The following is a 17,985-nucleotide window of genomic DNA, read 5'->3' as shown; positions in this document are numbered from 1 at the left end:
AAATGTACCAACCGAGTGGTGTTACACTTAGAGTAGTGGAGAATGAGAAAGACCTCGGGAAATTGTGTAGTCAGATATGAAGTTTTCTGAGCAGTGCAGATAGGCTGCCAGAGTAGCTCATGGTGTCTTGTCAATGATATACAGGAATTTTGCGAGCAGGGATAAGTAAGTGATTATCCCCTTGTATAATGCAATGGTCAGGCCACACCTTGAGTACTGCATACAGGTCTGGAAGTCTCATTTAGGAAGGATGTAGAGTTGCTAGTATGAGTACAGAGAAGAGCAATAAGGCTGGTGAAGGGAACAAAGGGGTCCTTTTATGATGAAATGCTTAAGTTCTGCAAATTGCAGCTTCTGGAGACTAGGCACCTGCGAGGCAATCTGATTTAGGTGTATAAGGCTTTGAATAGGTTGAGCAGGCTCAATGCTGATAGGATACTTCCGCTTGCCCAGATTAAGAACTCTGAGGGGGCACCGATTCAAATTAAGGAAAGACAGTTGTAGAATAAGACGTGCAGAAATTTGCATTTAGCCAGCGGGTGGTTGATTGCTGGAACCAACTTCCATCTTTTGTTGTGGAAGTTAATAGCTTAAATAAATTAAAGGCAGAACTACAGAAACATTTGGAATGAATGGATCAGTGAAATGGGATGGTTTCTTTTTTTTTTTTTTTTTTGGCTGATGCTGTATAAGCTTGTTTTCTTCCATCATATGCCTCTAATGCTAATGCTAAATTGCTCATGGAAAAGATAAGAAATAAGAAAAATTCATATACAGCCATAATTATTTAAATTATGGCTGTCTGGAGGAAGTTTGATTACGAGAATGCAGATTACGAGAAATCTTTAGCAAGGGATGCAAAGAAAAACAGCAAAGAGTTCTTTACTTATGTAAACTCTAGAAGGAAGGGGATGAATCAGATTGGTCCACTTCATATCGATGGTTCAACTGTTGATGATCCTGCTCAGGTAGCTAATAAACTAAATGAATATTCTGCATCGACATTCACACATGAGGAGTTATTCAGCGAGGGGAATGCCAGAGGTGTATTCAACTCTGGCAGTAATCTAGATAATCTTGTAATAACTGAGAGTAAAGTGGAGGAGAAATTGTTGAAGATAAACACAAGAAAAGCACCTGAGGTGGATGGGATCTATCCAGTTATATTAAAGGAGGCAGCAAAGGAAGTAAGCAAACCCTTAGCCATAATTATGAGAGCTTCCTTGGACTCAGGGGAGGTACCCATAGACTGGAGATGTGCAAATGTGACCCCAATTCACAAAGGAGGATCAAAGGCTGACACAAGTAATTATAGACCTGTGAGTTTAACTTCTGTTCCAGGAAAATTAATGGAGGCACTGGTTAAAGAAGCACTGCAGGATCATCTAGACAAGACTTCAGTTATAGCTCGGATACAGCATGGTTTTGTTAAGGGGAAGTCCTGCCTGACCAATTGGATTGGATACTATGATGCAGTCACAAAAGAACTGGATGCAGGGAATAACTTTGATACTATATACTTGGATCTTAGAAAGGCTTTTGATACTGTTGCACATGGAAGACTGCTGCACAAATTGGAGCAGTGTGGCATTGGAGGCAAATTGCTGCTTTGGATAAAGGGGTGATTGAGGGGAGAAGACAGAGAGTGGTAATCAATGGACACTGCTCATCGTGGACTAATGTTATCAGTGGAGTCCCTCAGGGTTCAGTGTTGGGTCCATTATTGTTTTCTGTATTTATAAATGATATTGATGATGGTATATCAAGCTTAATGTCCAAGTTTGCAGACGATACAAAGGTTGGCAGGGTTGTCAAGGACACTACTGACACTATGCTGCTGCAACAGGATCTGGAATGGTTGAGCAGATGGGCTGAGAGGTGGCAAATGAAGTTTAATATTGACAAATGTAAAGTACTACATATGGGAAACAGCAACCCCAGAGCAAGCAACGTATCAACTCTGTGGTATTACACTGACAGTGGTAGAGAATGAAAAGGACCTGGGGGTAACTGTGCAGGCAGATATGAAGTTCTCTGAGCAGTGCAGACAGTCTGCAAGGGTAGCTCGTGGTGTCTTGTCAATGATATACAGGAATTTTTCTAGCAGGGATAAGGAGGTGATTATTCCCTTGTATAAGGCAATAGTCAGGCCACACCTTGAGTACTGTATAAAGGTCTTGAGACCTCATTTCAAGAAGGATGTAGAGCTGCTGGAACGAGTACAGAGAAGGGCAACAAGGTTAGTGAATGGAACAAAGGGTTGCTCTTACGAAGAAAGGCTTAAGTTTTGCAAATTACTGTGTCTGGAGACTAGGCACCGGCGAGGTGATTGATAGAGGTGTATAAAGTCTTGAATGGTTTGAGCATGCTCAATGCTGATGGGATTCTGCCTCTTGTGCAGAATAATCACCTGAGAGGGCATAAATTCAAATCGAGGAAAGACAGATGTAGGATAGATGTCCGGAAATTTGCCTTTAGCCAGCGGGTAGTTGGTTGGTGGAACAGACTTCCATCCCTTGTTGTGGAAGTTGATAACCTAAATAAATTTAAGGCTCAGCTGGACAAGTATTTCGAATGAACGGAGGGGTGAAGTGGAAGTTTTTTTTTTTTTTTTCTGGCTGACGCTGCATAAGCTTGCTGTCTTGCATTAATTGCCTCTACTAATGCTAAAATGCTAAATTTGAGGACAGCTTTGGAGACTAATCCCTAGTGTTTATTAAGGGCAGTCAATAAGATTTATCCTCAAATAGAAACATTTGAGTTAGGGATTTGAAATTTTTTCCTTCTCTACGTAGCTACCTTCTAGAGCTACAGATTTTCCCTATCTATGGATAAGCTCTTTCAGTTTTCTCCTTATTTCAAGCATAAAACTAGGCTTCCATTTCATTAATTAGTTCTTCATCAGTCTGAAATCTACAGCCTGTAATTGTTTAATAATAGTAAAATAAGGTGGGTGCTGCAGATTTTCAAATCCACTTCATCTGATTGCAAAGTCCATTGTGAGAGCAGCCTTGTTAGCAGGAGCACTGTTGGATAGGAAGGAGGTGGACACTTTTGGATAAATTCCTGCATCTCTTCAACTTGATAGCCTCTCTTAACTTTCTCAAGAGTTTATGTAGCACTTCTCAGTGATGCTGTTGCCTCTCAGGGGTAATCTGCAAGTATGATACCTTTAGAGTTTGTGATGACTGACAACATGACCTTATTATCTCACAAATGAACCTTGGCTGTTTCTTTGGGAGTTGGTGAAGATGAATGTTTTCATTGTTAGCATTAGTAGAGACATACGATGTAAGAAAGCAAGCTTATGCAGCATCAGCCAAAAAAAAAAAAAAAAAATCCTCCCATTTCACCCCTCCATTCGTTCCTAATGCATGTTCAGCTCAGCCTTAAATTTATTTCGGCTATCAACTTCCACAACAAAAGATGGAAGTCTGTTCCACCAATCAACTACCTGTTGGCTAAAGGCAAAATTCTGCACATCTATTCCACAACTGTCTTGCCTCGATTTGAATCTGTGCCCCCTTTCTTAATCTGAGCAAGAGGAAGAATCCCATCAGCATTGAGCTTGCTGAACCCATTCAAGGCCTTATACACCTCAATCAGATCACCTCACAGATGCCTACTCTCCTTTAGCCACAATGGAAAGGTCTGTTGCTGAGATGGGTCTTCCTTCTCTTGTGTCACTGTGCACACTGCTTTGCCCACATCAGAAGTGTCTTTTCCAATTTTTCACAGTCTATGTACAGCTTTCATTTTCTCATGGATTTGTTTTGTTTCTTTACCTTGCACATGAAGAAATTTTATATCAGATCGAATCTCAACCTTCTCCAGAACTGTTGGATCTTGATAAACAAAGAAATATCCATTAACTTATGAGATTTAGTATATATACATATATATAGAGACAAAAAAGTTAAAATCAGTATATTTGTGTATATGATAGGGGGAGTTGAGCTATCAGGTGTAATAACCATGGAAAAATAGGGAGGACCTGTAAGTAAAAATTAATTCCTGAAATAAAAATAAAATGTAATTAATAAGGGAATAATTATTTTAAGAACCTAAAGCTGTGGGTCCTAGGACTTTAACTACTTCTGTAGACTGACAGTAAGTTTTCTTGTGTTTGCCCCATCTCTGATTTTTTGAGTTTACATTTCAATCTTCTCTTTCCACAGGATTTTATTTATCATTATTATTTTTATTTTTATTTTATAGTTTATTTATTCTTTTATTCTTCCTTCTGGTCTCTGTCAGGTTGGCTGTGATGTATACATATACCGTTTACGTGTACATCATAACAGAAACAGAGATCTGGCCTATTGTCGTGGCTCTTACGATTTTTGCTGCCGACCCTTTTGTAGAAGTAGTTAAAGTCCTAGGACCCACAGCTTTAGGTTCTTACAATAATTATGCTCTTATTAATTACATTTTACTTTTATTTCAGGTAAACTGATTTTTACTTCCATGGTTATTACATCTGATAGCTCAACTTGCCTACCATATACACAAATACACTGATTTTAACTTTTTTTTTTGTCTATTATTCATTATGGTTGCTGGTCCTTTCTGCGTTTACCGTAGTACCCGGATCCATAACCCTGTCTTATATACATTTTATAAATTTTGCATTAACTCTTATAGCTCATTCCTGTTTGATAAGACTTTCATAATTTCATTCCATCTTTATAATTTTTTATATACATATATACAGCCGATTCTGGTTATTTGGGACACATCGAGACTAGTGCATTTTTGGCCTGATTAAGCGGCTGCCACAATTATCCGAAGTTTCACATCAATAGTTAAAAATACAATGGATCCCAGCTTTACATTTGATTCACTGTACAATCAAATCACGTTACAGCGGACTCACCATAGTAAAGTACCGTTCACTATACGATGTGTAGTAAGTGCCGTCATTGTGATCACATTTGTGAATTGAATTTTAATTCTCTTAAATGGCAATTCTAATTAGCAAAAATAGGAGGAAATTTATCCACAGGCTATAAAAGTAAAGATATATTAAGCACAAATTTACCTTTTATTACCTTACCAATTAAAAAATTAAATGATATGTGAAAATCGGAAGAATATACGTGATAATTGGAATAATTAATACGTATTGTAATATGTACACACTAACTAGTTGATATTTCTATTCACTGACATTTGTGGTTTGGGGTTAAAATTTAAAACAGTAAAAAGATAATCAATCAATAACAAAGAACACGGCACACGCAAATTGCAAGTAACACGATATGCGCAAGTGAGAACGGAGTAACGAGTTACGAAGCTTTAAAAATAGGAGTGAAGAGAAGATTCTGAAAATTAATTTTTTTATATGATTGAAGATTCCATGGAAGTGTGAACACATTTCACCATAATAACCCAGAGAATTCCAGCTGTCGGTATTATCACAAATTCAATAAGATTGACTTTACTATCCGTTTATGATAGATTGCACTAACAGAAAAGCCCAATAAACAGGTGACTGCTAATTGTTTTATGGTTGTGACCTCCAGAAATCTGACCGAACCACATATACGGTCGGAGGCAGTCGTAGGGTAATCTCCAGTGCTGCGGTCTCCTGCCCCGATTAAACGGCATGTTGTCCCAATTAAGCAAAGTAAACCCTGGCTATTTTCTCGATTGGGTTCTGTTCTTTAAGATTTGCCCCAAATAAACGGCTGCCCTGATTAACCAGTGGCCCAAATAACCGGAATCCACTATATATATATACTAAAATATGACGGTTAGTGAAGGCAAATATTTATTGACCACCCTCATAAATTTGGGAACTATGCCTATTCAATATTGAAAAAAAAAAAAAAAAAAAAAAGTAATGGGCCCAAAAATGGGTTAAGTAAAAAGTTATGATAAAGTTATATTATGTACAAAAACCTTTCTGAAGCCTTTAAAAGAAATCTTAAAAATTTTTTAAAACTATACTAAATATGTAATCAAGTTAAACTTACCACTCCACATGGAAAACGATCCCTATTTCTTTGCAATACAGATATTAAATCTCCTGCAGCATTACGACAATGGAGAAACATGGGCAGTCGCGTCGCTTCAGCAATATCAAATTGGCACTCAAAATACCTATCAAAAATATTTAATTTAGTGATATATAGGAGAAAATGATTACTGATGCTAGGCTGCTTTAAAACTGATTTTCTATGTAAGTGTTTTGTGTGCAGTTTATAGCTAGTTCTGAAATACAAGCCTGTCATCACACAATACAATATGACAACAAAATATATCTGTTTTTAAATATTTTTTATCTTCATACACAAAATTATTTGTACCAGCTTTTAACACTTACTACATACAATATAATAAAAACAATCTTGTAATTAAAATATCAGATCTCACAGATGGAGACATGAAAAATAAAAATGGGAGGAGAATATCATAGAAACAAACCAGTAATGGATATCCAAGGCAAATGATTCACAGAACTATGGATTGGTTTGGTTTTGGTTTTATTGGCGCATTAGCTACTAGGGCTATAATGCGCCACAGAACTATGGATGAAATCATATTGGAACTCAGTTAAATTTTTAACTTTCCATAAAATGTTAAGGATTTTCTCTTCCTTAGAGACCCTTATCCTGTAAATTTTATCTTTGTGTTAAATAGTTCCCCCAAAACTGTATGGCACTGCTACTGCTTCTCTGTAGCTTGCTGCCTTGTGAATGTGCTACTCTTACGTTTGCAGTGTTTTTCATTTGTAATTGTTAAACTTTGGTATAACACTGATGTTTTTAAGGTCATTGCCTTATGCTGCGTGTATTCTCTGTGTTCTGATGTTGATTCAATACTCCACTGAGTAACTCCTTGCCCTAAGATATGCAAAGAAAGGCCTGCTGTTGTCAACCACTACTGCAGCATATGCTTCTATTACTGCTTTGTTTGTTGTTTGGTTTTTTAAGGAGCATTAGCAACTAAGACCATATTGCTCCGGGTTATGCGGTGGTCATTCCCTGACCTTTCCGCATCCTCCGTATTTGGTGGTGACGGGCTCGAACCCCGGTTTAATCAAGAAGCGTGTGCTACACACTGCTGCTCCTTCCCACCTGGCTACGGAGGCGCCAGTTATATTACTGCCATTACTAAACTCTATCCACATAACTTTCATGGATACCACACCAGAAAAATGTGGTTGAAAAAGTCCTGCTTTACCACACACAATCATTTTCCATCTTCTATCCCATCCAACTTTAGTTACTTCCCAGTTCTAACTATCTGCTCTTTGAATAACAAGAAAGTAAAGGCAATCTATACAAGGAATCATGGTGCCATTGCTTCAATCACTGCCCAATGAAACAGCATAACTATCTCCTTCTATACTGTTATAAAAATAACTTGGTGTTGATTAACTGTCAAGATTTCTGTGAGGTTCTATTCCATGATCATAACGTTCACAGCTTAGAAATAAGCTGAGTGAACTCACACTCTTGCTGCTTTCATCTCAGTTTGACATTTTCTGTCTAACTGAAATATGGCTCCTTGAAATCAACAAGGAGTTAACTATGCTCACCCTTATCAGAAACTTCTCTTTTTTAAATTGTAGATCAGGTAGGAGAGGTGGTGGAGTTCTCTTTCTCCCTCTCAAAACTGTAAATATTATTAAAACTGTTAAATCTGACTCTCATATTTGAATCTTTCTCTCAATAACTGCCTCAATCTTATTTGATGCAATTATTATTGAACGTAAGTATGGAATTTTCTGGGCTAATATAATTAATATGTATTTTCCACTAGCCTTAAATGAGGATTCTTATCTTCAGCTTATTTCCTGGCTAATCTTTAATAAAAACTTCTTAAATCTAAATCTAAATTGGTGACTTCAATTCTCCATCTCATACGCTCACTCCTACCTGCTCGCTCAAATACAGCAGTTTCTATCTACAATTGGTCTTAAGCAAATTATGACTTTCCTACAAGAAATTCCCAGATACTCAAAGTTGTTCTTAGCCATAGTTCTTCTATCTTCCTAGTTTGCTTATCTTGCTAATAATTATGACTCTATACTATCCAATATCTCTACGCAGTCTAAACTTTAGTGGAATCTTGAACTTGGTGAAGTCTGCTTGAAGCAAAACTCTTCAGAATCAAATCTAGATCCCCACCTCAAGAAAATATTGTAATTACATACAGTTAACATCTCACTTAATGCATCTAAAAAAAAAGTATCCAGCTCCTCCTTAAGTCTAAACTCTAATGTAATAATATCCTTGACTGTTCTAAATCATCACCTGAGTTCTCTTTTGAGCCTAGTATCTGATTGGACTACATCACAAGAGCTGACTGTTCTAATACTCTCCCCAGTGATCCAAATTTCTCTGAAAACCTCTTCTTGTCTTCACAATTTCACCCTTTTCACATGATCCTGAGGTTGTCAAAAATCTGATTAATAAATTTTTTTTTTTCTGTGATTACAAGAAGTGAAAAGTAAATAACATTTAAATTGTTGCCAGTTAATTTCTAATCAATTAATTAATAATATAAAAAAGTAATTTTCATTTAACTGCACATACTTCAACATCATATTCACTCAACTTTTCATACTTTGCTTATTTCCTTCTAGGTTTTAATAAAAAATTGAAATGCAAGAAGCATTTCACTTTTTGATTTAATAAATTGAACAAATAGCAACATGTACCTCAGATTTTTGTATGTTGTCAACACTTCCTGGATTTTAATAATTGAAACTACACATATTTCATGTTTCAGCTGTGATTAGCGTAATGAAAAAAAACTAATAATTCCTTTTTAAAAAAATATAAATTGAAACCCAAAGAAAAAAAAAAAACACAAGCTCCTCAAAAAGCAAAGAGTTTCATAATAGTGAAGTGAGAACGATTCTTTTCTGTGCAGTTGCCATTCCACCCATCCATATAGCAACAAATATAATATCTGCAGTTTCAGTTATAATGCACAGTATACAAACAGCCTATGAGATATGTATGGAAAAAAAAAAAATTGCCAGACTTCTATTTGTCTGGTTTTAACAAAATTTGAGATGGTTCGATGAATCTTTCTAAAACAGTTAAATGCAAAAGTAAGTGTTCGGTTTTAGCAATGAATTCCAAAATTTTAATTTTCAACCATTATGTATGAATTTTTTTTGGGAATGCTGAGGTTGTCAGAATGTGATTTTTTAAAATCATTCTGAAAATGATGACACACTGAATGAGTTCTCTCACATTTAGGTGGCAGCAAAGGTGTCAAAATGATGATAAAAAGGTATTTTTCTTTATCTTTTTTACTTTTATTTCTGAAAAATTTCCATTCAGCTTTAATTGGTATAAGTATTTATACTGTTATTTTAGCATTCTTTAATTTCATGCATTACATGGATGTTTGCCTAACTTTTTAGTAACCCTTTGTGTATTTGAACAAGATATACCCATTTGCAATGCAGATTTTTTTCCTCAGTGATTTTGTGGAGACGGCAATAGGTGTTGATTAAAATTTTCAGATTTTTCTTTGCTTAGGAATGAACGGCATACTTCATTGATAAGCAAACTATGAAACTAAGAGCTATTACGGCTAAATATATCCTATGTTTTATTAATACTTAAAAATGCAAAAGAGTTTACCTCAAGTACTTCTTCACAGGATGACTTCTACACTATACTCTCCAAGTAAGACTGACTTAAAATGGTTGGGACCCTTTTAAATCGATTTGGGGCCTTTTTAAAATGTTGGGATCATTTAAAAACAATTTGGGACCTTTATAGTGATAACACAGTTAGTATTAACCAGACCAAGTTTCTGAAAAAAGAAATTTTTAACTTGGTCAAACTTTTAATCCAAGCGAATTACATCTCCTTTCAAGATAAAATCTATAAACAAATTTCTGGGACTAATTACACACCCGTACTGTTTTGGCAAGTAAAACTTCACAAGACGGGTCATCCCATTAGATCTATAGTCTCATAAAAAAATTTATTTTTTATATGAGCGTAAAATTTAATTTCTTAAATTTTACGCTTACAGGAGAGGGGGTCAGTATACAATTCAAGATCTATCCTAAACCTACCAATACTGGAATGTTCTTACACCATAACAGTTACCATCCATTTACCTATAAGCGATACATCATATTTAATCAGTTTATTAACGCTTACAAATAAACTACAACATAGACTGCGTTACATATAGAAATTGAGGAACTAATGAGCAGATTTGTAAATAGAAGATATCCTCTTACCACTATTAATTGTATAAGACTACAGGCCAAAAACAGCGTGGACAGCACAGAACACAATAACAGAATTAGTAAAAAACACTTTATTACAATTCCATATATAGAACAATGGTACAGGCAACTTAATATTCTTCTCAGGGATACAGAATTTAAAATAATAGCGAAACCAACAAAAAAATTGTATTTCATGTTGAAAAATCATTTGGGTTCTTCCCTCTTCTCCTATAGAAACTCATGACCTGGTATGTAGCATTTCATGCGGAGATTGTTATTTCTCTTATGAAGGATTGACAAGATGTATTTTGATACAAGAATAAAACAACATGCTGCTTCAGTCCGGGCATTATGAGCCACAGCATCAGAATTGTCCTTTTATGCCGTAAACGAGAATCACACTTTCCTGTTCAATAAAGCTAAGGTTTTAAACACACAACAAAATTATACAAAATTACTGATTGTTGATTTAGAAATGAGACTACATTGTAATTCAATTAACATACGGCGCCTCCGTAGCCAGGTGGGCAGGAGCAACAGTGCGTAGCACATGCTTCTTGATTAGACCGGGGTTCGAGTCAAATAACAACAATTAACATACGGTGTCTGTTTCTCATTTCAGATTCAAGGACTCTTGTACGCATGCATATTAATGAGTAATCTCCTATTAATATCGTAGATTTGGGGAACAAGAGTAGCTGCATGCGGGCAAAGTTTTTATGGCTCCAGCTAATAGAGAAGTTTTTCTTAAATTTTTGTTGTTTTATTGAATTAAATTGGCATATTAATTTATTTTCTAGAAGTAGCTTTATATTCCTAGTTACAATACTTAGTTTAATTTGAACTTAGATAGAGATTTTGTAGGTTATCACTTATTATCAGAAAGGGTATCTAATCCACGTTTTTGGACAAGTTTTGCAGCTCCCGCGAACGCTAAGTTTTTAATTATATTTAGCCGTTTTATTGACTTAATTGTTATATTAAATTATTTTCTATAAGTAGCTTATAGACCTAGTCAAATTCCTTGGTTTATTTTGAATTTAGATAGTGATTTTTAAAGTTAATTAATGCTTCATGTCCGTAGATTTACCATTTGTAACTTGTCGCCATTGTTATACGATACAACATATATCCTGAACTAGATAGTGTAAGATTTAACGTAAAACTAGAGAGCGAAACATGTAGCACTGTATTAGAAATCTGTTAGCTTAGTATAATATAGTATTATCAATTAATCAGTAAAAATTATTAATCCTATTAAATTTCATTGTCAATTAAATTGTATTTTTTTAATTAAATAAATATAATGACCTAGATTTTACAAACATAACATTATAAATTAATACATATAACTTGAAAAGAGATACAAAAGTCATATAACATAACTCAGAGCTAATACTCGATACTGAAATACATATATATAGTGTTATAACTGCACTGGGATATAAGTTTAGGGTTTTATATTTTTGTATTAAAATTGAAATTTTATTTAAAACTGAATTGAAATCATGACTCAGACCAGAGCAGCAAAGCAAAAGGCTCAAGCTAATGGGAGTGCCGTAACTCAGGGGAGAACTGAGGGGGACGGTTGTCCTCTGAATTACAGCCTTTTGAAATGTATTGCTTGTTTGATGTTTGGGGAACAATCAGGAACGGGACATGATATTGCCAAGGGTTTGTGTGTGCACAATGAAAGGAGTGTGAGGAAATGAGGTGCCAAATCAGCGTTGTTATCTGCCTACATGAGAGCTTGAAGGACAGGGTGGATACCCTCGAAGGATTTAAATCGAGGGGCCCAACAAGATCTCAGCTGCCCACATAAACGACAGAGGTTGCACTTGAACATCATGGAACACAGTGGCAACCCCCAAGGCAGAATGTACTGGTCCCAAAGGAACTAGTTGTTGTCGCTGACTATTGTCAGGGAAACGGGGAACATATTGTGCAAAAGGGATAGGTGTAGCAGGACCAGGGTATGTCTGCCAGGGGCAAAGATTGAGGACATTGTAGAGCAGATTTCTTCTAAGGGCACAAAAGGTGATATTGTTGTACATGTTGATTCCAATGATATTAAGAGTAGAAGACAGGAGGAATTACTTAACAAGTACAGGTTAATGTTGAAAAAAAAAAAAAAACGTGAGTCGGTTGAATTTGAAAGTGTCTACAATTCTGCCCAGACACGATAGGAGGAAGTATATGATGAGATCCTTGTCGATCAATTCAGCCCTGGAGAGATTGTGCAAGGCTTAAGGAGTAGAATTTTTCTCAGCCTGGTCTGTGCTTGTTAACAGGAGAGGCTGCCTCTACAGGAATGGGATACACTTAAATAAAAAGGGTGTGAGAATATTTGCTGATGCTATTGAGGCAGAGTTAGGTGGGTCAGAAAATCGCTAGCATGAGGGGGACGCATGGACTAATAGATTAACAGTAGTTGCTGGCAGAGGTGAAAGTGATTCTTGCACTGCTTCTATTGGAATGAAAAGCAGCCTGGAAAACAAGGTGCAGAGGATTTCAGATATTACTGGCAGTCATTGCAGAACAAGTAAATAGATGGGCTGTGTTAGGATAGCTAAGAATAGGAACAAGTGCATGTATACTTGCGTGTACACCAATGCTAGGAGTTTGGTAAATAAATTTGATGAATTTGAAGTGTTCGTGCATCAAAGGCAGATCTTGTTGGGATATCAGACATGGTGTCACACAGATATAAGGAATGCAGAACTGGAATTTGGGGACTACAATGAGCACAGGAAAGATAGACAGGATAGAAAGTGTGGAGGGGTTATGCTATTAGTTAGGAAACACAAAATTCAAGGAAGTACAGCCAGTCGACATAGCTGTACAGTGCAGTGTAGAGTCAGTTGTTTGTTGTTTGTTATTTAGTTTTTAGGAGCATTAGCAACTAAGGCCATATTGCTCCAAAATATGCGGTGGTCATTCCCTGACCTTTCCGCATCCTCCGTATTTGGTGGTGACGGGCTTGAACCCCGGTCTAATCAAGAAGCGTGCTACGCACTGCTGCTCCTTCCCACCTGGCTACGGAGGCGCCTGTAGAGTCAGTTTGGTGTAACATAAACACTGGGAAAACAAAATTGAGAATACGACTGTGTTATAGGCATAATGACTCTGATGAGTATAATAAATAACTCTACAGAGGAATAGAGTTCAGCCAGTAAATCAGAGTGTTTTATAATGGGGAATTTTAATTTCCCAGATATTGATTGGAATTTGTGGGTTGGTCACTCACACACTAGCAAGACTTTTGTGGATTTATTGGATGATGTTTTCTACAGTAGCATGTTCGGGAGGCAACTAAAGGAGTAATACTCTTGATCTGATTATCAGTAATGATTCTTCATTTTTAAGAATCTGCAGAAAAAGGAACCACTAGGTAGCAGTGATCACAGTGTGCTGAAGGGGGATTTACTCAAAGAGGTAACTGCAATCAGGGGTAAAGGGAAGGGTTTTTGCTTTCGTAAAGGTGACTACGGTGGTCTCAGACAGTTTTTAAATTCTATACGGTGGGACCAACTGATGATGTTACTAACAGCAAATTCAAAATGGAAAGCATTCAAAGAATTAATCTTGGAAGCTGCTAGGCTTTTCATACCAACTAAGAAATATTGTTCAATGGATGTCAGATGAACTAATGAGACATGTGGCAGAGAAGTAAAATGCATGGGATACATATAAATTAACAAGTGACACGAAAGCCTATGATAGATATAAGCTGGTCTGTAACCAAATCACAAAGGAAGTTAGGCAGATTATGAGAAATCCTTGGCAAATGATGCAAAGAAAAGCAGCAAAGTGTTCTTTATTATGTAAACTCTAGAAGGAAGGGGATGAATCAGATTGGCCCACTTGATATTGACGGTTCAACTGTGGATGATCCTGCTCAAGTAGCTAACAAACTAAATGAGTATTTTGCATCTACATTCACACATGAGGAGTTATTCAGGGAAGGGAATGCCAGAGGCAATTTAAACTCTGGCAGTGAGCTAAATGATTGTGTGACAACTGAGAGCAAAGTGGAGGAGAAATTGCTGAAGATAAACATAAGAAAGACACCTGGGGCGGATAGAATCTATCCAGTTATATTAAAGGAGGCAGCAAAGGAAATAAGCAAACCCTTAACCATAATTATGAGAGCTTCCTTGGACTCAGGGGAGGTACCCATAAACTGGAGATGTGCAAATGTGACCCCAATTCACAAAGGAGGATCAAAAGGCGACAAAAGTAATTACAGACCTCTTAGTTTAACTTCTATCCCAGGAAAATTAATGGAGGTACAGTTGAGAGGCGAGTTGGGGATTTCGGCTGTGATTCCAGCGTGTTGGATCATTCATTTACTAAGAGTGATGAACATATTAAATTATTTTAAAGACGTTTTCATGCATTTTAAGGATAAATTTGTCAAGATCATCTACACAAGTCTTCTGTTAAAGTTCGGACACGGCATGGTTTGTTAAGAGGAAGTTTGTCTGACCAATTTGATTGGACACTATGATGTGGTCACAAAGGAACTGAATGCAAAGAATAATTTTGATATCATATAGTAGTAGTAGTAGTGGCATGTGATGCAAGAAAGCAAGTGTATGAGCTTATGCAGCATCAGCCAAAAAAAAAAAAAAAAAAAAAAAAAAAATCACACCATTCCCTCCAAATGCCTGTCCAGTTCCTCCTTAAATTTATTTAACCTGTCAACCTCCACAACGACAGATGGATGTTTGTTCCAGCAATTAACCACCCGTTGGCTAAAGGCAAATTTCCGCACATCTATTCTAAATCTGTCTTTCCTTAATTTTAATTTATGCCCTCTTTGGTTCTTAATCTGAATAAGTGGAAGGATCACATCAGCATTCAGCGTGCTCAACACATTCAAGGCTTTATACACCTCAATCAGATAGATCAAAGCGCATGTGCCTAGTCTCCAGCCACTGCAATTTGCGGAACTTAAGCCTCTCTTGGTAAGAGGATCCGTTCATTCCCCTCTCCAATCTTATTGCCATTCTCTGTATACGCTCAAGCAAATCTACATCCTTCTTAAATGAGCCTCCAGACCTGTACGCAGTACTCAAGGCGTGGCCTAACCATTGCCTTATATAGAGAGATAATCACCTCCTTTTCCTTGCTAGCAAAATTCCTAAAATTAATTTACAAAACCCCATGACCTGCCCTGGCAGCCTGTCTGCATTGCTCAGAAAACTTTATATCTGACTGCACAATTACTCCCGGGTCTTTTTCATTTTGGCATTAGCATTAGTAGAGGCATATGAAGCAAGAAAGCAAGCTTATGCAGCATCAGCAGCAAAAAAAAAAAAAAAAACATGCTCCCATTTCACCCCTCCGTTCGTTCCAAGTACCTGCCCATCTTGGACTTAAATTGATTTAGGCTATCAACTTCCACAACAAAGGATGGAAGTCTTCCACCAACCAACCAACCACCTGCTGGCTAAAAGGCAAACTTCCGCACTTCTATCCTACATCTCTCTTTCCTCAATTTGAATTTATGCCCTCTCAAGTGATTATTCTGAGCAAGAGGAAGAATTCCATCAGCATTGAGCATGCTCAAGCCATTCAAGGCTTAATACACCTCAATCAGATTACCTCGCAGGTGCACAATTTCCTTGGCGCATTATAGCCTGAGTAACTAATGTACCAATAAAATCAAAACCAAACCAAACCAAACCAAACCAAGCATAATTTCCAGACACTGTAATTTGCAAAATTTAAGCCTTTCTTCATAAGAGCAACCCTTTGTTGCCCTTCTCTGTACTCGTTCCAACAGCTCTACATCCTTCTTAAAATGAGGCCTCCAGACCTGTATACAGTACTCAAGGTGTAGTCTGACCATTGCCTTATATAAGGGGATAATCACCTCCTTATCCCTGCTGGAAAAATTCCTGTATATCATTGACAAGACACCATGAGCTACTCTTGCAGACCGTCTGCACTGCTCAGAAAACTTCATATCTGCCTGCACATTTACCCCCAGGTCCTTTTCGTTCTCTACCACTGTCAGTGTACTTCCACAGAGTTTGTTTTGTTTTTGTTTGTTATTTGGTTTTTAGGAGCATTAGCAACTAAGGCCATATTGCTCTGGGACATGTGGTGGTCATTCCCTGACCTTTCCTGCCTGCACATTTACACATTTGCATCCTCCGTATTTGGTGGTGACAGACTCAAACCCTGGTCTAATCAAGAAGCGTGTGCTACGCACTGCTGCTCCTTCCCACCTAGCTACGGAGGCACCTACCACAGAATTGATACGTCACTCTGGGGCTGCTGCTTCCCATATGTAGTACTTTACATTTGTAAATGTTAAACTTCATTTGCCACATCTCAGCCCATCTGCTCAACTTTTCTAGATCCTGTTGCAGCAGTGTACTGTCATTAGTGTCCTTAACAACCCTGCCAACCTTCGTATCATCTGCAAACTTGGACATTAAGCTTGATATTCCATCATCAATATTGTTTATAAATACAGAAAACAACAGTGAACTGTGAGGGACTACACTAATAATATTAGTCCACAAAGAGCAGTATACATTGATTACCACTATCTGTCTTCTCCCACTCAACCATCCCTTTATCCAGAGCAGCAATTTGCCTCCAATGCCACACTGCTCCAATTTGTGCAGCAGTCTTCCATATGCAACAGTATCAATAGGCTTTCTAAGATCCAAATATATGATATCAAAGTTATTCCCTGCATCCAATTCCTTTGTGACTACATCATAGTATCCAATCAAATTGGTCAGGCAAGACTTTCTCTTAACAAAATCGTGCTGTGTTCAAACTATAACTGAAGTCTTGTTTAGATGATCCTGCAGTGCTTCTTTAACCAGTGCCTCCATTAATTTTCGTGGAACAGAAGTTAAACTAACAGATCTATAATTACTTGTGTTGCCTTTTGATCCTGCCTAGTGAATTGGGGTCACATTTGCACATCTCCAGTCCATGGGTACCTGTCCTGGGTCCAAAGAAGCTCTCATAATTAGGGCTACGGGTTTGCTTACTTCCTTTTCTGCCTCCTTTAATATAACTGGAAAGATCCCGTCCATCCCGGGTGCTTTTATCTTCAATGATTTCTCCTCAACTTTCCTCTCAGTTATTACAAAATCATCCAGCTCACTGCCAGAGTTTAATTCACCTCCAGCACTTCCCCCCTACCCCCTGAAGAACTCCTCATGGGTGAATGTGCAAAATACTCATTTAGTATGTTATTCACCTGAGCAGGATCATCAACAGTTGAACCATCAATATCCAGTGGACCAATCTGATTCATCCCTTTCCTTCTAGAGTTTACGTAGGTAAAGAACTCTTTGTTGTTTTTCTTTGCATCCTTTGCCAAGGATTTCACATAATCTTCCTTTGCCTGCCTAATCTCCTTTGTGACTTGGTTACAGACCAGCTTATATCTATCATAGGCTTCCATATCACTGATTAATTTATATGTATCCCATGCATTTTTCTTCTCTGCCACATGTCTCATTAGTTCATCTGACATCCATTCAGGCATAAACCTTGAAGAATATTTCTTAGTTGGTTATGTAGAGCCTAGTAGATTCCAAGATAAATTCTTTGAATGCTTCCCATTTTGAATTTGGTATGTAACAACATCAGTTGGTCCCACCGTACAGAATTTAGATACTGTAGTCATCTTTACAAAAGCACCTTAAGCACCTTTCTATCACCTTAAGTGTAGTACCACACATTTGGTACGTTTCTCTGGGGTTACTTCTACCCATATGCAGTACTTTGCA

General features: G+C 37.2%; 1 protein-coding gene across 1 annotated transcript in view; it reads right to left on the bottom strand.

The window, feature by feature from the left end:
• The window catches only part of LOC150087518 (deoxyribonuclease TATDN1-like), a 119,926-nt gene that overhangs the window by 32,357 nt on the left and 69,584 nt on the right, over positions 1-17,985 (bottom strand). Inside the window, exon 7 of the mRNA XM_090372512.1 lies at positions 5,979-6,105. Coding sequence (XP_090228638.1) covers positions 5,979-6,105 — 127 coding nt within the window. The remainder of the gene's footprint in view (positions 1-5,978; positions 6,106-17,985) is intronic.

Source organism: Mastigoproctus giganteus, chromosome 4 (genome assembly GCF_048544385.1).
Source record: "Mastigoproctus giganteus isolate SK-2022 chromosome 4, ASM4854438v1, whole genome shotgun sequence".
NCBI classification, from domain to species: domain Eukaryota; kingdom Metazoa; phylum Arthropoda; class Arachnida; order Uropygi; family Thelyphonidae; genus Mastigoproctus; species Mastigoproctus giganteus.
This window is presented reverse-complemented; position numbering and strand designations above follow the sequence as displayed.